Source organism: Hydra vulgaris, chromosome 09 (assembly GCF_038396675.1).
Source record: "Hydra vulgaris chromosome 09, alternate assembly HydraT2T_AEP".
Lineage (NCBI taxonomy): Eukaryota > Metazoa > Cnidaria > Hydrozoa > Anthoathecata > Hydridae > Hydra > Hydra vulgaris.
In genome coordinates this window covers 39,142,606-39,164,912 of record NC_088928.1, presented here as the reverse complement: position 1 = coordinate 39,164,912, position 22,307 = coordinate 39,142,606, and the positions used below count along the sequence as shown (strand labels likewise).

The 22,307-nt window shown below is 27.4% G+C and overlaps 1 protein-coding gene across 1 annotated transcript in view; it reads right to left on the bottom strand.

The window, feature by feature from the left end:
* The window catches only part of LOC100206022 (carnitine O-palmitoyltransferase 1, liver isoform), a 34,219-nt gene extending 12,466 nt beyond the window's left edge, over nucleotides 1-21,753 (bottom strand). Inside the window, exons 1-8 of the mRNA XM_065805656.1 lie at nucleotides 21,412-21,753; nucleotides 20,131-20,298; nucleotides 19,760-20,037; nucleotides 17,244-17,455; nucleotides 11,656-11,741; nucleotides 10,841-11,077; nucleotides 1,476-1,524; nucleotides 1,220-1,349 (exon numbers count right to left, since the gene is read on the bottom strand). Of these exons, the coding sequence (XP_065661728.1) occupies nucleotides 1,220-1,349; nucleotides 1,476-1,524; nucleotides 10,841-11,077; nucleotides 11,656-11,741; nucleotides 17,244-17,455; nucleotides 19,760-20,037; nucleotides 20,131-20,264 (1,126 nt within the window). The 5' untranslated portion in view covers nucleotides 20,265-20,298; nucleotides 21,412-21,753. The remainder of the gene's footprint in view (nucleotides 1-1,219; nucleotides 1,350-1,475; nucleotides 1,525-10,840; nucleotides 11,078-11,655; nucleotides 11,742-17,243; nucleotides 17,456-19,759; nucleotides 20,038-20,130; nucleotides 20,299-21,411) is intronic.
* Between the last annotated feature and the right edge of the window lie 554 nt (nucleotides 21,754-22,307).

Below are 22,307 nucleotides of genomic sequence, written 5' to 3'. Positions count from 1 at the left end.
ATGAAAATCAAGATATTAATGAAAAATTAATATATAGAAAAAAAATTAATTTAAAAGGGACTAATGATGTATGATCAAGTCAGTGTTAGGTTCCATTTGACAAAGTAATATGTCAAATAAGTGCTTCATCCATTAGGGTAGAAGTGCCAAGTTTTCACCAAACCATGAGATTTGGTGAAATCTTGCTAATAATAATTATGACAGTATTGCGAGTTATGTAAATCAGAGTTTTAACAAATTAGTGTACTTGTGTTTTGTATTTCTTATCTATTTATTTAACTTTTTATTGTAAAATCTTTCAGCTCATTGTTTTACATTTTATTTTCACTTTTTTGCAATAAAATATAATTTAAGTATATTTATAAGACCCCATCTTGAATTTGCGATACAAGCATGGTGCCCATACCTTGTGATATTATTGTACTTAAAAAAGTTCATCATTCAGAAAAGGGTTAAAGCGATAAAAAAAAAGGAGTTAATGCAATCAAAAACCTTACAATTATATACAACGTTAATTTTTTGGTATGTAATCGGTAAGCTATAGTGTTGCACAAGAAAAATTTATTACAAGCCTTTAGCTCAATTATTGTTATCCATTATTATCTATTTAACAAAACAAAAAAGATTAAATTAAAAAGTGTTCTCGAACAAAAGAATTAAAAGCTACAGGTTTTGACTACAGATAAACTCATATTTTAATAAAAACTATTTGCCAAACTTACAAAAACTAACTCCTTATGAGATTATTGTAATTTAAAAGGAGAGATAAAAGATGGTTAGAGGAGAATAGAGCAATAGCGATCACTTATTCCATCACCGAGTAACACCACATAAAAAATTTAATTGAAAAAGAAAGAATATCTAGGGTTTGTTACTATTATTTATCTTGCCTGTTAACTATACAACAGATTTTAATTGCCAAGTTCCACAATCAATCTATTTTTTAGAAAAAAATGACATTCTTTGTCAAGATCATGCCTAATATATGTTTATACAAAAATCCTTTCCTGTAGCTTTTAACTTCTATAAAGACCTTTAAAAATTTACCATTTTTAGAACATTCACTTTAGATATTGTACTTTGGACTACCTACTTTTAGATATACTTTGGAGTTTTTACTTTAAATATTGTACTTTGGACTAATAACTTTTAGATATTAAGTAAAAAGCATATTTATTCAACATTTAAAAAGCATATTTATTCTACATCTAAAAATAACCTGTTTGTTTTTCAGCATCTTTTAAAATCCAATCATATTGAGATTGTAGATCAAGAATACTCAACTTTTTTCCATGTGCATCAACAGCATAAAGTTTATAAAAGTGACCTTTAGCTAACACAACAATATGCTAAAAAGCAAGAATTTTCTATCTGTACTTTAATTCATTTTAGATACTTAAAGTTTACATTTTCTCAAATACAATATTTTCAGAGTATGACAGCTGATCAACAAAGTTAAGTATAAAAAAACTTACCTCAGAACCTGGATAATGTTGAAGTTTATCTTGGTCTTGCTTGGGTATCCTGATTTAAAAAAAAAGGGGGGCTTTTGAGAAAAGAAGTGTTTAATGACATTCGTATGTAATTTAAAGATATATATATATATATATATATATATATATATATATATATATATATATATATATATATTTATATATATATATATATATATATATATATATATATATATATATATACATATATATATATATATATTTGAATATATTATTTCTATAGCGTAGACAAAAAACAGTTAAAATCATTCAAAACATAAAATATATCTATATCTTGTGAAGTAATGTTTTAATTTACTCAAACCACAATTTACTTATTATCTTACTGTGTAATTAAATACCAGAAGTGAATGTTATATCTTGCCAAAACTGAAAGTTAAAAATTATGGCCAAAAAAACTATATTGCATTTAAAGTATTTTTAAAAATTGCATTTTAAAAACAATTTAATGATATAATTATAAATGATTTCATATATTTTATGAAGAATTATTTTAAATATTTTTAAATAATTGTATGTGAATATTTATAGAACTAAAAAACAATAATACAATGTAAACCCAATTAATTTATGATTAATTATAAGATATTTTATTGTTAACTACCTTTAGATAATGCTGTTCAATAAAACTTATTAAAGAGTAAACGTTCCATAAACTATTGCAAAAATAAAAAGTTTTTTACAATACTTTGAAAGTTAAATGTTTGATTCAAACAACTGCAAAGAGAAAAACCTTTACGAAAAACATGCTTTAAACATTCTAACTTGATAAATGTAAAATATAATTAAATACTTTCATGAGAAAATTTTAACAAACATTTAAAAAAGAAATTTTTTTCAAATAAAAAGTTCAAGCTAATGTCCGTATTACAGTTAGCGAAGTTTGCTACGAGTTTAGGAGTTGTTTAAAAAACAAAACGAAATAATTATCTTGAATTTGATAATAATAAAATAAACAGATAATGCCAACTTTATTTAAAAAAACAAAACATTAATTTAGCAGTCTTTTACAGGAAGACATGCGATCGCATGTCTTCCTGTAAAAGACTGCTAAATTAATGTTTTGATGATTTGACCGCTTTTGACATATTCTCAAAATTTAAAAATGTGCTACAAAAACTTACCTAAACTTATCTAAAAAAAACTTTAAAAAAGGCAAAAAAATTTTAACAAAAAAGGAAATAAAAAAAATAGTTAACTAAAGCAAAAACACAAATATGTATGTATATATGTAAAAAAAAAAAAAAAAAAAAAAAAATATATATATATATATATATATATATATATATATATATATATATATGTATATTAGGGCTGTTCATGTGAACACAGGAAAAAAAAATTTTTCTCGGATTTGAATGCATAGTTGTTTATTTTGTGCCATTTGACATAGTAATTGACTGTGGAAAAAATCTTTCCAATCAGATAATGTTTAGGGGGTGCTCAATGACCATAAAGTTTTACGAAAAACGTCAAAAACGTGTAAAAAGTTCCAAAGTTCCAAAAATTTCTAGAACCTAGTTAGTTAGATTTTTTCCACTGAAATATTGTCTGATTGCGTGCTATATAGATTAATTAAAGTGCAGCAGATTAACTGTCATCAGGGCACCAGACTAAAAAATGTCTGCTAGTGTTTAAAACAACTGTGTTTATATCATTTTGTTAAAATTTGTATTCATAATTTTAATACTATTATTTAACTCAATTTAGAATTTGTTCAAACAGAATAAAAAGGTTTACAAGTATAAATATTATTTTTATTTGGAATTTCAGATTGACAACAAATGTATTAATATTTTGATAGTACCTAACCTTAGTAACCTATTACAGAAAACTAGCATGGTAGTCTGGTAGTGTATTGTTTGTTATTAAGTGGAGATAATAATAATTTCTAATTTGAAAATATTTATTTAATTTCTTTAGTAATAGTTATTATAATATATTGCTGCAGCTGCATAAACCAACAACTGAATGATAAGTTTGTATAATATGGTATTGAGTTTTGATTTTCTCATAATATTTCAGTTATCATTGAAATGGCAGCATCATCTCGTGTTGCTATCTCTACACGACTTCAAACCAAAATCTTTTTAATTGGACAACCAGAGCCAAATCTTCCAGATAAAGTTCTTCCCTTAACATCTGATGTTTTAAAAACATTTTTTTATCATCTTAATTCAACCAAAAAGTCAGTGCCTGAAAGTCTTAAAACAACTGTTGATGAACTGATTATTATTTGGAATAAAGCCCGTATTCCGACAGCATTTCATCCGAATGTAGTCTTAAAGTTGAAAACTTTAGTCGAGGAATTTAAATTAATAAAAAAAAAAAAATCCAGATTGTCAGATTCTCAGAAATCGAGAGAGAAATCATTTACAGACACCATTGGCCTACTTTTTGACATTGCCCACAAGGATGCTGAAACCATGATCAGAATTGAAGAAGATAAAGAATTTTTATTGGATCAGAGATGTCAGAGAAAAATGGTGATGTTTGGAGAGGACAAAGAACTTTCAAAATTAGAAGAAAGAAATGAAGCAAGGAAACAAGCAGAGAGAGAATGAAAGCTAAAAGAAGAGCAAAGACAATCTGGTGCGAGTGCAATAGTTCCTGTTATTGAACCTTTACATGACGAAAGTTATAGTGATGACAACGATAACGATGCTGTTGATAATGACAAAATGGTTGATAGAGATTTTGAGATAGAAATCCCTGTTTATTACAAACAACAAGTCAGTAAAGCAAGTTCTTCAGGGTCAGCTGAATCAAGTTTAGCAAGTACTCCAAATTGACAATGATATAATGATATCTTAGATACAATTCTTGACTCGCCTGATGTTTCATCAACATTAGACAGAATTAATCTATCTGACACAAAATTTACTATACTAGCAGCAGCAATTGCAAGGGCTGGTGGACAGAACCTCGATGATGGATCATTGTCACGTTCTACAGTCCGTAGAAAACGAACCTATCATCGATCAAATATTGAAGCCACTGTTCGAACTGAATTCTGCGATTTGGACAAACCACCATTAATCGTCCACTGGGATGGCAAACTGATGATAGATCGTACAAATTCTGCAGCCCCTAAAGCAATTGTTGACCGGCTATCTGTAGGTGTGACAGGTCACAATGTTGACAAAATACTTGGAATAGCAAAACTATCAGCTGGAACTGGAGAAGCCCAAGCAAAAGCAGTTATTCATCTGCTTAATTTCTGGGACATAATTGGTGATGTTATTGGAATGAGTTTTGATACTACAGCCTCTAACACTGGCTCCAAAAATGGTGCATGTGTAGTTCTAGAGAAACATATAGGTAGAAATTTGTTATATTTCGCTTGCAGACACCATGTTCATAAGATCATAGTAGCAGGAGTGTTTGGATCACTATTTGGACCATCATCTGGTCCCAACATACCTCTTTTCCAGAGATTTCAGCAATATTGGCCCAAAGTTAATCAAGGAAATTTTAAACCTCTGGATGACATTCGAATGAAAATACCCCTGGTGCAAGAACTACAAAATGAAGTGATTGCATTCCTCAAAGAAAACCTGCATGTTAAAATGCCAAGGGATGACTACAAAGAAATCATGGATCTCTGTCTGTTAATACTTGGAAAACTGCCTGATCAAGAAGAGAAAAATTATCATTTCAAGATCCCTGGTGCTTATCACATGGCTCGCTGGATGGCCAAGGTTATTTATTGTTTTAAGATTTATTTATTTCGTGAAGAGTTCAAGTTGATCACAAAAGAGGAAAAAAATCTCTGTGAATTTTGCTTATTTGCTAGTCTGGTTTATGTAAAATCTTGGATATCATGCACAAATGCCAGCGATGCTCCAGTTAATGACTTGTTTCTGTTTCAGCAACTTAAGCAGTTTGCATTTGTGAATAAAACGATTTCCGAAGCAGCAGTCAAGAACTTTCAAAACCATTTGTGGTACCTTTCACCAGAATTGGTCCCACTAGCTTTGTTTTCAAACAAACTTCAAACGGAAGAGAAGCGAAAAATGATTTCCAACATGAAATTTCACGGTGAGAACTGGTCTGAAAGGTTGATCAAATTAAAGAACATTGAAAGTCTAGAGAAGAAAACTTGGACATGCTGGTGACATCAGTTTCAGCAAGTGCGTTGCGGTCAATGAAGGTTGATATTGATTTTCTGTTCAACAACGATCCAGCTACCTGGAATGATTCCCCAGAATACCAAGAAGGAAAAAATTTAGTATATTCATTGAAAGTAGTAAATGATGCTGCCGAACGATCTGTGGCTTTAATGTCGATGTTTAATGAATCAATTACAAGGAATGAATCTGAAATGCAGAGGTTAATTCAGGTGGTTGAGGATCACAGAAAGCGAGTGCCAGATGCCAGAAAGTGTACTCTGAAGAGTTATAGTCCTCGCTAGCATTAACATTGCACGAACTATAACATTACGATAATTAAATGTTAATTGCTCATATGTTTTTTTGTTTATAATTCGTATTTTAATCAATGACAAAGAGTCAAAAATCCTAGTGTTTTATTTTGGAAAAATTCTGATATAACAAAAACCGCAGAACTTTAGTCGTATTGCAGTATTTTATTTCATTAATTTCTCTGCTAATAAACCAGTCTAAAGTGGATGTGGATTGTAATTTGTATTCAGAATTTAATATTTAGAGATAATTAAAACTGATCAAATCTGAAAAATCTAATTAACCGGGTTTTAGAAATTTGTGGAACTTTGTTACTTTTTCCATGTTTTTCACATTTTTCGTAAAACTTTATGGTCATTGAGCACCCCCTAAACATTATCTGATTGGAAAGATTTTTTGCACAGTTAATTACTATGTCAAATGGCACAAAATAAACAACTATGCAATCAAATCTGAAAAAAAAATTTTTTTTGGACAGCCCTAATGTATATATATATATGTATATATGTATATATATATATATATATATATATATATATATATATATATATATATATATATATGTATAAAAAAATAAATAGAGCACAATAAATAAGTGGATAGAATAGAATATGGGCATTTTTTCACCCAAAAATTTGCTTATGTACAAAAGTATACAAAAGTGTATGTGCTGAGTTCATCCAGCATAAAAGACAATACAAATATTATTTTTAACTGTTGCTTAATTTTGATTAATGACTTGTAATTGATATTGAAAATATCTTTTTTTCTCATTGGTAGCTTTTTGAAGATACTTTATGTAGATCCAATATAGTATATAATGACTTGCAAATGAATATACAAATATTGTATTATTTTAACTGTTTATTTTTTTTTAGTTTCTATTTTGTCATGCTAAAATGGCTCCAGTTCGAGAATTAAGCTTTGAACAGAGAGTTCGCATTGTTTTACTTGATGAAGAAGGTGTTTTAGAAAGAAAAATTGCTGAAAGAATGAAAATATCAAAGACTGGAGTTCACAATACAATCAAGCGTTTCAAGGAAACTGGTCAATATTGTGACTTACAATGACCTGGACAGCCTAGAAAGATAGATGAACATGGTGATCGTCGTATTACAAGATTATCTATGCCAAGCAGAAAATTAACAGCTCCACAAATAATGAGAGAATACAATGAAAATGCTGAAAAACTTGTTTGTGTCTGGACAATAAGAAACCATTTGATGAAAGCTGGACCTAGAGAGCATGTAGCTGCCAAAAAACCATTGCTAAGGAAAGCAAACAAGGTGAAACAACTACAATGGGCTCACAAACATGCCAACTGGACAATAAGTCACTGGAAAACAGTAGTATGGAGCAATGAGTCCAAGTTTGAATTATTTGGCAACAAGAGAAGAATATTTGTATGCCGGCACCAGAATGAACATTACATTCCGCAGTGCATTGTGCCTACTGTTAAGCATGGAGGAGGTTCAATAATGGTATGGGGTTGCAGGTCACAAAATAGGAGATTTGATCAGAGTTCGTGGAATTATGAAAAAGGAGCAATACAGAGAAATTTTGGAGAATCGTGCCATTCCATCTGCTCATCAAATGGTGGTTCGACGCCAGCCTGTTTTTATGCAAGATAATGAACCAAACACAAATCTAAACTTTGTACAAACTATCTGAATCAACTAGTACAAGAAAAAACAATTACTTTAATGGACTGGCCTGTGCAGTCACCAGACCTCAATCCCATTGAGCTTCTTTGGGATGAAATAGACCGGTATGTGAAGAAATTCCAAGTAAAATGTGAGGAACATTTATGGGAGTTACTGCAAAAGGCTTGGAAAGCTGTAACCATGGAAATTTTAAACAAATTAATCTTTCGTATGCCAGTATGTGTGTTTTCAATTTGTTAGAAATATTTGTGAAGAAAACTAAATAAAGTATTTTTCATGAACTAATTTGTAGTTTCTTTATTCACTGAGATCGAAAAAAACATAAACGAAAATATAATAGGTTTAATTAATTTTTAATAGAATTACTGTTTTCTCATCACTGGTCTCAAATTAATTGCCAGTAGTGTGTGTGTATATATATATATATATATATATATATATATATATATATATATATATATATATATATATATATATATATATATATATATGCGGTAGTGGTGTAGTGGTAAAGCGCTCGCTTCATAGGCGAGAGGTTCCGAGTTCGATCCCCACCATGTCCCTGGTAGTACCGAGCTCAAGTTATTTCTCCGCACAGCGGCCTTGTTCCTTAAGGTTCGTATTTCGGAGTTATAGAGTTGAGAGAGGGTTATAACCACTATTAAGTAGCCTGCTCATCTGTAGTGGCCTTCTCGGCCTTGAGGAGGTGAATAAAAAAATATATATATATATATAAGATTAATAGAAAAGATTCAGAAGCCATTTAAGTGAAGTTATTACTTTTATAAAACTATGTAATAACAAAATGCAATTAAAAAAAAAGTTTTGTTATATCTTTATATTGTTTAAAGCATACTTTATGTTATTTTACTATAAAATCTTCATAAATTATCTGCATTTTTGCCTTTTTCAAATTTGTTTTTTAACTGATCTGTTTTCAACATAACCAACTTATTGATATTAAGTTTTAAGTAGCTCTAAAAAAAATTCCGAAAATTAGATCAATTTTTAAGAACTCATCCAACTTAAACTAACATTATTTTTGTTAAATTTAACAAAAGTTAACCTATCAAAAACTACTTAAGTTTCCCAATATATTAAAGAGATTCCTGTTAGGCTGATTTATCATTATCTATAAAGACATAAGATTTCAGATTGATATTTTTAGGATTATGTTTTTAAACTCTCTGCTAAAAAATACATCACCTTTATAGTCTCCTGGATTTAAGAAGGCATAAAAGCAATTATATCAGTTTCAAGTATATCGTTATACCTGACAAATATGTCATAGTATCATTAACAAGTCTAACATTCCATCTCTCATACATGGTTCTGATCTTAATACCTCTCCCAAGAAGAAGGCAGAAATATTTGCGAAAGGCATTTCCTCTAATTCATCCCTTGAATTTTAATAACCACATTCTTTCTTACAACCTATAAAAACAGGTCCATTTTTATCTGTTGTAGTCACCCAAATCACTCTGGATTCTGTTGCTAAAGTTATTTCTGATTTAAACTCTACATCTTCTGGTCTTGATAAAACTCCTGCCACAGAATTACTGATGTTTTCACCAGAATTCTCTTTAATACTCTATAAACTATCACGTAACCAAAAAAGTTCGTGCGGTTTTTCCGTATATAATAAAAACACACAAAACGACAAAAGTAAGTACATTTATTTATCAAAATAGTCACCATTAGCATCTAAAACCTTTTCCCAACGTAAAACAAGCTTATTTATTCCACTTCTAAAAAATTCTCAGTCCTTTGAGTCTATAAAAGCTTTCAACTCCATTTCAACCGCGTCCTGGTCTCGGAACTGCTGTCCTTTTAAATGATTTCCCAGGGAAAGGAAAAAAAGGAAATCAGTAGGGGAGAGGTCTGGCGAGTATGGTGGATGAGGCAAACTCTCCCAACCAAGGCTTTGGAGCTTGTCCTGAGTCACGCGAGCAGTGTGCGGTCTCGCGTTGTCGTGGAGAAGCAGAACTCCTCTCCTGTGCACCAGTGCAGGCTGCTTTACAAGCAACAGGTCGTGAACTCATTGCAGCTGTGCTGAGTAGACCAGTCCAGTAATGGTTTGGCCTGTTGGGAGCAGCTCGTAATGCACCACACCAGCTGTAGTCCACCAAATGCAGAGCAAAACCTTCCGCTCGTGGAGATTGGGCTTGGGTGTCTTTGGGATGGGGTCATCAGGGGACAACCAATGGTAGCAACGCTTGGTATTGTTGTACACAATCCATTTTTCGTCGCATGTCAATAAACGATCAAGAAAAGGCTCAATATTGTGGCGTGATAAGAGTGATGTGCAGATCGTAAGCCGTTGCTTCTTGTTGTCGATCGACAATTTGTGCGGAACCCACCGACTCAGCTTCCACGCTTTCCCAATCGCATGCAGATGCAGGCGGATGGTTTCAACACTCACAGCAAACCTCACTGCAAGTTCTTGCCAAGTTTGGCTGGAGTCAGACTCGACAGCGTCCTTCAGTTCATCCTCATCAACCAACAATGGGCGTCCAGAACGCGGCAGGTCTTCGATGGACTCATCTCCCGAAGAGAATCACTGAAACCACTTCTGTGCTGTGCGTTCACTTACTGTACCTTCTCCAAATGCTGTGCAGATATTTTTGGCCGCTTGTGTTGCATTCCTTCCAAGTTTGAACTCGTAAAGTAAGCAAGATCGAATAATCGTTGGTTGGGTTGCCATCCTTTCTTTACACAAAACCTTTCCTGTAAGCTCGTTACAAGCCTACACTATATATGCAGCAACTGCGCGTGACACACGCGTTCTATTACGCAACAAAGCTACTTGCCTTGAGCGATGTGGGTGTTGTAAAAAATGCTTAAAACAATTCAATTACCAAAAACCGCACGAACTTTTTTGGTTACCTAATAATTAACAAGATCTTAACTGAATCTTGTTTTCCTGCCTTCTGGAAAGAAGCATCTGAGGTTTCAATTTCCTATATTGAAGAATGGATTATATTTGTAATTCCTATATTGATGAATAGTTACACTCTTATAATAATGATGACAATTTTTACTTGATAATTTTGATTAATTTAATAATTTTTAATTTTAAACTTATTTTAAATTAAATTATTTTTTAAATTCAAATTTATTGATTGATATTTTAACTTATTTTATATTTTCTTCACAAAAATTGCAAAAATTAAACATTTTTTATGTATTAGAAATTAATAGATTTCGTGGGTTCTGCATATTAAAACTACTGTCTTACCTGGTTGTGCCAAACATTCTCAGATATTGAATCATACATAGAGGTATAGTATTCCGAATAGCGAGTGGCTCAAGTTTTTCTGTTTCAATTAGTCGCTTAAAGTCTAATAACAAACAAGTAAAACCAGCTGCACGAGCTGTCTGTATCCGAGTGGGAATCCAACCTCCTTGATCAAGGCAGTAATAATTACTGTTTATTGCAATAGGATCACGCCCCATTAAATAAACATATTTTTCCCTTAAAAAAAATTACTTTCATACAAAAATATAATATAAATATATCAAATATAATATAAACATTTATAAAGGTGTGTATATAAATGCATGTGCATTTATATACACACCTTTATTTTATATGTACATATATATATTTTATATGTACATATATATGAACATATATATGTACATATATATGTGCATATATATGAACATATAAAATATATATATTCATGTTAACAGGTTAATGGCAGAAAGGGCATCCAATTGTAAAAGAACTCTTTCAAGTCTTCCAAAATGTCAAATTTAAATTAAAAATTATTCTTGTTCAACTTCTTTATTTATCAACTTTATGTGTTTATTAATTATCAACTTTATGTGTTTTATCTCTGCTATGTCTGGAATTGATATGGAATGCATGCATTGAGCATGGGTTGATTTTGCTCAAATGCATAATTTTACACTTTAAATATTTATTGCAAGCTAAATATTTGTTTATTCAGTGATTTTATTCAGTTTGAAAATTTAATTACTTTTTACTATACAAAATGTTTAAACTATAAAAAGTTTTTAAAACTTGACTTTTAAAAATTAACTTACCACCAATCAGTGCAAAAATTTGGTGCCCACCAAGATTTTAACTGCAGAATCCATTGTAGTTTAGGACCAATTGTTGACAAAAATTCCTAAATTTTAATAAGATTTAAAAGATTATTTATAATAAAGAATACATTATTTCTTTATCATTATTTATATGACAAAATTTCACTTTTTTCAAAAAAAAAGTCAAAAAGAATCTACTTCATACATACTAAATTTAAACAAACAATAGATTGATTTTAAATCAAAATAAATGATCAGACCTAAATAACTTGTTGAGTTCAAAACAGTTAAAAACAAAAAATGAAAATGGTACTAGACTACCAATAACAATAACAGACAACTCAAGTAAGATTTTAGTAATATATATATATATATATATATATATATATATATATATATATATATATATATATATATATATATATATATATATATATATATATACACACACACATATATATATATATATATATACACACACACACACATATATATATATATATATATATACACACACATATATATATATATTCCCTTATATTTATACATCAGGGTGTTAGCCAGCCTAATGGCGCCGTGTATAACGCGGTTTCCCAATTGGTTTAAAATTCCCAAAGGTTTTTAAGATAACGGTTAAAAAAAAAATTTAATCAGTCTCAGATTTAAATTGTTGTGCTAGACAAGTAAAAAACGCAATTAGTACGCGCGACAAGGAAATTAATTAAGTTAATCAATTAAGAATTAAGATCAATTTTTTAATGTGAAAAAAAAAGTGTTGTCATTAACAAGGAAGATCATTCATTCAAAAGTTGAAAAAAAAATGTTTTAATTTTTAATTGACGTCAGTTATTCTCCAGTTAAAATTGTTCAATATGTTTAATAAATTATTTTATTAATTTATTTTTGTTATTCAAAAACTCTTTATTTACATTCTTGCTTTTTATCTTAATTTAGGAAAGTTACAAATAAAATTTGCATATTAATAAATATTATAATATAAAATAAGTTAATAACGTTTTTATATTAAAAGATTTATTAATAATTTCGGTAAAATAAATTAGCTGGTAAAGTAAACCGAAAATAACAACAACAAAAAATCAAAAATAAAACTTGCAATGAAACGTATTGTATATGTTATATTTGCGTAAAACATAAAAGAAGATAATTAAATAACATTATAATATTATTAATTATTAACCAATGTTTACAATAATTACAATAATTAATTTTTTTTAATTTACAAATTCAAAATTTACGTAGATATTTAATGCATATTTGTAAATTGAAAAAAATTGATCTGCCCCTTAAATGTCTTTGTTACTTACTCGGTGTAGTTAAGGCAATTTTAAAATACTATAACGTCTGTATGATATTTTGTTGACTACTACATATTTCCGTTAAATGATCAGGTCTGTGAATCATGAAAAGACGGAAAAAATAAAATGATAAATTTTGCAGTATCATAAAATATAAATGTTTGAAGAGAAAAAACCCAGACCGTAGATTTTTTTTTTTTTTAAATCTTCTTAAAATCCTAATTCGCTTGTCCAAATTTGTATAAGATTTTAAATAAATACAATTTTTAGGTAAAATGAATATCATAGATTAAAAACTTTTAACGTTTATTGGCGCTTTTTCTTGATTGCAAGTTCTTTTTTGGTCGGAATTCTTGTATTTTTTGTAAAAATTGATAGAAATATTGTATTTTGACAACTATATAAAGCTAATTCTTTGTATTCACAATTAGGGGTAGTAAAAAGGATTAAAAAATTATATAAAAAAGAGAAAAATTCTTCAAATATTAAAAAAACTTGAAGCGAAAAAAAATATAACATCTAAAGCTTTTGTTTGGACATAATACGCCTATAAAATCATGCCAATTTCAAATAAATAAATTCGAATAATTTGTAAATCGCCTTAACTACACCGAGTATTTAAATAAAAGTAGCATTATATTTGACGGAAATTAGCGAGCCAACTAATTTTTCAATAAAAGGTTATTTAAATTTTGGAAACTTTAATTTAACTTTCATTTTTAAATGTAGCAATAGCTTTTAAGCTATTGATTTAAATAAGTTTTTTACTATTTGAATTTATCTTATGATAAAAATTGTAATATAAAATATGATGAACAATAATACGATTACCTACGTAAGAAAGTTAAAAATTTTTTTTAACTATTTTAAATTTTTAGTTTTAAAATACTAAGTATTTTAAATCTGAAATATTCGAAATCTTTCCATATAATTAGGGTTGTCAAACGTCTGGGTTTTACAAAAATTACAATTTTATGGATTTTACAAACCTGTAATAATTTTTTTTTTAGTGTTTTCCTTCGTAAAAGCCGTAAAATTCTGGCATTCCTAAGTAAAATGTAAAGTTTTTTTTATCGACTGTCGTTAAAAAGTTGTTTTAGCAAGTTAAAAATGTACAAGAGGATCTTGGAAATCATCAAAAATGTTTTGTTAAAAATTAAATACTATTAAGCATTTTTTTTACATTTATAATTTAAAATGAAAATAAAAATAAAGGAAGACAATATATGTAACTAATCATTTAAACCTTTTAAAACTGTATTTAAAAGCGATTTACGCAATTAAAATAAATCAAAGTTTCAATAAATAAATTTATTAATTTATTCATTAGAACTGCAAACAATTGTCTTTTGTTCTAGTTTTCTCTCAACAATATTAAACAAAGGAGAGAAGCAATTTAAAAATGAAAACTGACGAAAATTGCTCAAAATGAAACAAGTTAAATAATTATAGTTAAACATTTATAAAATATAAAAATATTCCTAAATATAAGAATAGAAAATAGAAAATTTTTATTGAAACTTAATTGTATCTAAAAAATTGCATCTACTTTTTTAAATGTCAGAATGTAATGACCATTTTTTTTTTAGCTGCACCTAAATTCCCAATTTCGCTAAAACGCTGTATGAATTTTTTTTCTGGCTAACACCCTGTACATATATATATATATATATATATATATATATATATATATATATATATATATATATATATATATATATATATATATATATATATATATATATATATATATACACGCTGAGGAAAAGTGTACTTTTAATAGGTTTTGAAAGAATTTCACTTAAGTTTAAAGCCATATGTCTGCTTTTTAAATATATATTGTTTTTTTTAGTTTTTTTTATCCTATCATTTACATTAAAAATAAGTTTCATATTGAACTGATGTTAATTTTATTTTTATTTTTTCAACAATTTCTTATTTAGATTTATTTCATAATAATGATTAAATAGCTCTAACAGTATTTTATTATTTTTTAATAAAATAAAAATATAGTCTGCATGTAGAAAGGAGAAATCGAAACCTTACCCTGTGTATGTAAAAAATCTTATATGTATTCATTAATGATGCAATATGCAAATTTTCTACTTTTCAGGTTAGATATATAATAACTAGATATATATAATTAATAAATAAAAATGGTACTGAATGATGCCAAGAAAGGAAGAATTATTGAGATGTCATCATTTGGAATGACTCATAGAGATATTTCAAGCAAGATTAGATGTGGAAAAAGCATCATTACAGATTTTTTGAAGAAGTAAAATGACAGCGGAAAAACAACCTGTCAATCTGGATCAGGAAGAAAGAAAAAACTACAACGGAGAAGATAAATCATTGTTTAAGCTGCCCTTAAGAATCACCACATTTCTACAGATGAGATAAAATTAGAAACTAGTATTACCAACATCTCAAGAAAATCTATAATTTTTTGTTTATATGAGTAGAAAAATTTAGATTCTCAGTGGGCTATCAAGAAGCCGTTTCTATCGAAAGTTAGCATTGCTCATAGGCTTCAATGGTGTAGGATTTTGTGAGGAAACTATTTTGTTAAATATCAAATATTTTGTTTTTCTTACAAAATAATCATGATAAACAATATATTGGCTTAACCAAAGGCAAATTTAAAAAAATGTTATGCCAACCACAAACAATCTTTTAAACATAAAAATTACACAAAAAAGACTATGCCTTCAAAATATATTTTAAAATAAATATAAAATATATTAATTTTAATAATAATTAAATTGATCTGATTTAATAATAATTAAATTGATCTATTCTAAAAACTGTGTCTGCCTATAATAATATTTCTAAAAAATGTATGCTACGTTTGCCAGAAAAATTTGAAATTATTATCCATATGGATCAAAAAAATTTACTATTCAAAAAATCTGAATTAATTTCTAAATGCAGGCATAAAAATGAATACATTTAAAAAAATTACAAAAACAAATGACCAAATGGAAATTATCCTCATTATAAAGAATTCTTTTTCACAACTAATTTTTTAATTTAATGTAGTTAATGTAACTTCCCGGTTGCAAAATAACTACAGTTATTATATAATTAATTATAACAATTCTTGTGAAACATTTTTTCTATAAATTGAATTTTTTGATAATTAGACATTTTTCTTGATTGACTAAAGAAGGAAAAACGGCATGTTGAAGAAAAAATTGTTGATAGGGGATAGAGTAGGAAGATGTGAATAGATTAGGAAGACCTCATAAACTTTGGGTGGTAATCTTCCTAGTGGTGGTATCATAACAAAAGAATTCAGTTATGACCAGCAAAACATACCAGAAAGGACATCTTGATGTAAGAAGTTGCTTTAGCTTTTTCATAATGTTATATTTAAATATGAAAACAGTATAGAAACCTTTTCCAAACAAAACAAGTGTGAAACCATGGTTGTTAAACATTTATACACTTATTTCTTTGCTTACTTATTGAAAATGATCAGCTATAGTTTTCTATTATAATAATTTTGTAATTAATATCTGCATACTTATCAGGTAGTTAATCTCAAAAAGAGATAAACTACCTGGTTTTTAATACATCAAAATTACTCATCTAAGAAATTTGTGCATATCTTCTCCGAAACATAACTTTTTTTTTTCAACATGACATCAAAGAAAAAATAAAACAATCATTGAACATTTCTAGAATGTATAAGAAGGCATAGTGAAAAAACATTCAAAAAATAAAACCCAATTAGCACTTTGTCTAATGGACAAGTGGAATAATATTGAGCTTTCTTTAAAAAGCTAGTTGATTTAGTTCTAGTATATTGAATGGTTATATGAAGATAAAAAAAAATGCAACTCAATATTTTTTGAAAGAAAATTTATGAAATATATACATATATATACATATATGAAAGAAAATCTATGAAATATAAATCTATGAAATATAGCGACATTAATTAAGCACTATGATGTATAGAATAATACTAATAACAAACTTTTATAGATGATCAAATAGTAAGCCAGTATATCAATTTAAGTAATAAATCTCTTTAATGTTAGGTAATAAATCTATTTAATGTGTGGATATTACTTATCGAATCTCATCAATTGTTTGATGTACTAAAGCTACCACCTACCTCTATTTTACACCTACCTCTATTTCAGTAAATTTGTTTTTACACAAAACTGAATATGCAGTAATTGAAACATTTTAGTTTCATAAACTACTCTAATAAAAAACTCATTAGTTATCATTATTGTTTATCATAAAATGACTCACATTTGCATCTTCTTTCATCTTTTTGTAGACTGCCTCATCCAAAACAGGTTTAACAGATGTTAAAAGTTTGTTTACAGTACTTTTAAGAGGAGGAACACTCATTCTTGGGAGACTATTTTGATAAGCATATAAGCGAGGAGATCTTCCACTTACTATGCGCACTAAGATACTCCAAATTAAAACAACGATGCTTTGAGATCGAGGTGGTTGATCTACAAATTTGAAAACATGTTTAAACGACTATTTTAACTACTTCTCTGATGGAGATACAAATTGATTTTTAATTTTGTAATATAATTACTTATATTAGGAATGAGTACTACACAATTAGAACCTATATCTAATACAATGAATATTTGTGTAACATTCTTTAAAAACATGTTTAAACATTATAACTTATGAAAAAAGGTTCTATAAATCATTAATCAGTTATTAATTGATTAATGATTTATAGAACCTTTAAATACTATTTAACAAGTTATTACTGGGATATCAATAAAAAATAATTAGATTTCTTACTCAAACAATAATAACAATAACTGGAACAATAATAACAATAACAAATAGTTTAGTCTAAAGTTAAAGACACAGGCTTAAAATCATTTTAATTCAACAATGTATATGGTTTTAAAACCACAAAAGTAAGTTATATTGCTCTGAGGATTTTATAGGATCATGTGCTTAAAAAACTTAATAAGCCTCAAGATTCAGAGTTTGGCATGTCTAGATCGAGTTTAAAAAACCCAATTTTTTAACAATGATATACTTAATGACAAAAAACAAACTGTAAACAGATATGTCTAGTGTTTTAGATAATGCATATTGATGAAGCATGACCTAGAATAGCTGAAGAATAAGCAATCTTAGAAAAATGCATTAAATACCTTATATAGTACATGATTAGCTGATTAAGTATGATTTAAGTTATTATTTTAGTTAAAACTATTATTATTATTATTATTATTATTATTATTATTATTATTATTATTATTATTATTATTATTATTATTATTAGTAGTAGTAGTAGTAGTAGTAGTAGTAGTAGTAGTAGTAGTAACCACTAGTTTTTAGAAACTATGTATATAATACATACCTCTAAGCTTCGTATATGGTACATACCTCTAAATTATGTATATAATACATAGCTCTAAATTGGCACTGCAAACAGCGCAACAGTGTAAAAACAAAATATAGAGCAACATAACGTAGTTTCATTTTTATATTGCAACTTTAACATTTCCAATAAAATTAAGACTATTTAATGTAAAGTTTTTTGTTTTTTTTAATTTACAAATTTGAAAATTTGTAAATAAAACCATTGTAACCTGGACCGGACCGTGAATCCTCTGAGCAACGTAATTTAAAAATACATTTATCATTTTAAAATCATATACATTGTTAAACTAAAATGATTTTAAGCCGGTTCAAAAATTTGCTTTGTTATCTATATTCATTATTGTTTGTATAAAAATTGGAGGGCACAGCACAACTAAGCAGTTTGCAATCAAGTTGTGAGATAATTATGTTATTAAATACTGTATAACTCATAATAAATAGTCCGAAATTATAATACTAATTGAAAATAAAATCTCACCTAATGATTAAATTCCAAAATAAAACATGCTTGAATGCAAAAGTAATTTTAACTTGTTTATTTTATATAATTCACTTTCTTTTTTTTTTTCCAAACTGAGACACTTTTTAGTTTCAATAAAGTGATTTTATAATTTGTTTTTTATTTTTATATTTTACAGTAATCACATATTCAGTTTACATATTTTGTTTATAAATCTGCATTTAAACTCAATTATTTTTTTGTCTTTTTTTTTTGTCTTTGTGTTCAACTAATTATTGTATCTAGTGAGAGACTGTGCAAGTGCTGCAGCATTGGGAAAATGCCTCTCCTATTACCAGCATGCTTGCAATGTGTACTTGCTGAAAAAATATCAATTTTGCTTATTAAATCTTAACCTGCAATAACAACTCACAAATATTTTTCCTCAAAAATTCTAGTCTGTAATAACAGATTTCAATATTGCACACTCATTTTGCAGCAGTTTACTGATTACAGGCATATCTTTAATTTATATGTTTAGTTGACCATCATTGTATTTATAATCAACTAATTATTGCAAAATTGACCACTTTCAAGTCTGTTTACAATTGTTATTAGAACTGCTGCATTGAACAATCCGATTATAAGAATTTTTTTTTAAATAAAATAAAAACAGTGCACAACATGATGTAACATCATAACTCTGATTCGTTAAATAAGAATTCTGCAGAAATTAAATGTGCCATAAAAAGTAAGCATTATGTTATATACAAAAGAAAAAAAAAAACTTCATACTCTTATTCATAGCAATATAATACTAAGGCTTTGTTCTGAATCCAAATAAAAGACTATTTGAAAAGTAAAATGTGCTTAAATTGTAAGAAATACACACACACACCAAAAATTTATAATTATTTGGAGTATGGTAACAAATAACAAATTTTAAACATTTTTTACTTACATAACCACCCTTTGTAGGACAACAATAATCTTAGAAGATACTGCCTCGTATAAAGAATTACAATAAAGTAAACAATTGATGATAAGAGAGAAATCATGAAAGCTCTAAAATAATAATTGTAACTGTCATCAAGATGAATATAATTGCCAAACTGCCAAAAATAACTTGTAACCATATTTAGCTTTGGATGGTCTATAGTTATAGCAACAAAGACAATCACTAATGCAGCTAATAAGTTATCCCAAGATGTAGGCCAAAGCCCATTGTAGATTTGACGCCTAAATATAGAAAATTAAACAACTTTATAAATTTAATTAAAACCTATATTATCGTGTATGCAACATTTGCTGTAGCAACAACAAAGAGTTTACTTAGTTCGAAATGCACACAACAGCAAGTCCTGGTACACACTTTTGGCTACTCTAGATTCTTGTTCAACTTTGCTAGTACCTTCAGCTCGATATCGAACTTGAGGTTCACTTGCAGCAGCTCTTGCTTCAGCCATGGCTAACAGATATCAATTAGGTATTGATAAAACACTAAATATACAATTTTAAATATAAACAGTTTATATATATATATATATATATATATATATATATATATATATATATATATATATATATATATATATATATATATATATATATATCAACCCTCAGAATTAGAAAAAAATGAGGCCGGCAATAAACTGCTGACCTCAAACTGTTAGAGATCAGCATTAAGTTGGCAAAAAAATTTTACACAAAGGGGTTACCATAAAACATAGAAATGAAGTTGGCATTTTTTTGCAGACATTAAACACTTTATGAATCTGATTCTGAGGGTTGATATATATATATATATATATATATATATATATATATATATATATATATATATATATATATATATATATATATATATATATATATATATATATACTTATATTGTAGTCAAAAGAGACTTTTATGGTAAAAAAAAGTATCTTTTAACAACATTTAAGCGACCTCAACAATTAAGCTACATTTTAATGCCATCTAAAAGTTAAAACAATTAAAATAATGCGGAAGTACATTAAGTTTTATCATTTTTTTAAAAACCGCAACAAAAATGACTAAAAAGTTTTTTAGTCCTTCTTTGCGGCAGCAGGCTATAAGATGATTGATGTATGTACTGAAGCCAGTAAAGATTCTTTCATGTATTAAAATTCACCACTAATGAGAAAACAATAAATAAACAATATATAACTACTTTAAGCTGGTTAACTGCAGATTTATCGGGAAAAGTTCATTAGATCAAAATAACATTAGATAATTATCAGATATATTTTATATATATAATATACTAACAAATAACTTAATTTTCTACTTTTAGTTATAGTTTTCTAAATTTAATTTCATTCGAATATCAGTAAGTCTACATTGAAAAAAAATTTTTTGCTAGTATATTTAAAAAAGAAAAGCATATGCTTGTTTAACTTAAATAAATAAAAAATATCATGTTATATATAAAAAAGATAACTTTTTACAAAATTTATTATTAATTAGTAATTAAATTTATAAATGAGTAACAAATGATTAAGTAAACAACTACTTAATACCCAAAATTTGAATTTCCTTGAAAGTAAGATAAAATATAAAAAAGGTAGAGAAAATATACTAATTGTGCACCTGAACAAAAATGTCGATCTTTAGTTCTTTTAGAAACTCATTTATTGAGAGATTAATTTAAAAAGTTAAACCAATCTTTTGAAATAAAAAAAAAAACTTGAACACTTGAACAGAAAGGCACTTTATAGACTTTACAGAGGTTTCTATCTCAACGTCAGTTGAGTTTTTAATGGACTTTGGACCCTTTGCCGAGATTGTTTAGATTTTGAAGAACTAAACAATAGGTCATTTTTTTATTTTTGACGTTTGATTTTTTGACATAATCTTTGACATAATTCCGTTTTATAAAATGCGGATTAAGATTTTTAATTATGCTAAATAAAAAATTTGATTGTTACATTTGTTTTTATATCGGGGACTTTAACCTTTTAACAGGAATAACCTTTTTGTAATTAAAAAAAAAATTATAAAAGCAATTGTGTTTATCAAAGTATTTATTATCTTTAAGTTTATGTCATCATATTAGAACATTATATTATTATATGTATTAAGATTACATTACATATATATATATATATATATATATATATATATATATATATATATATATATATATATATATATATATATATATATATATATATATATATATATATATATATATATATATATATATATATATATTTATTTATAACCAGAATATTGGAAATCTTTATCAAACTTGCTTGTGCCGTATAATATAATGGGTATGCGATACGACGTAAATAACGCAAAGATGTTATTAATTAGCGAAAGCATTATGACGTGTGCAACGTTTTTATAAATATTTATTTTAAATAATATTTAAAGCAGATACTATACGTTATATTCTTCGATATATTTATTCAGTTCTTAGTATCCTTACCGAAAATATTGAACTTTTTTTTCACCAATTACGAAATGTTTTGGTAATTCCA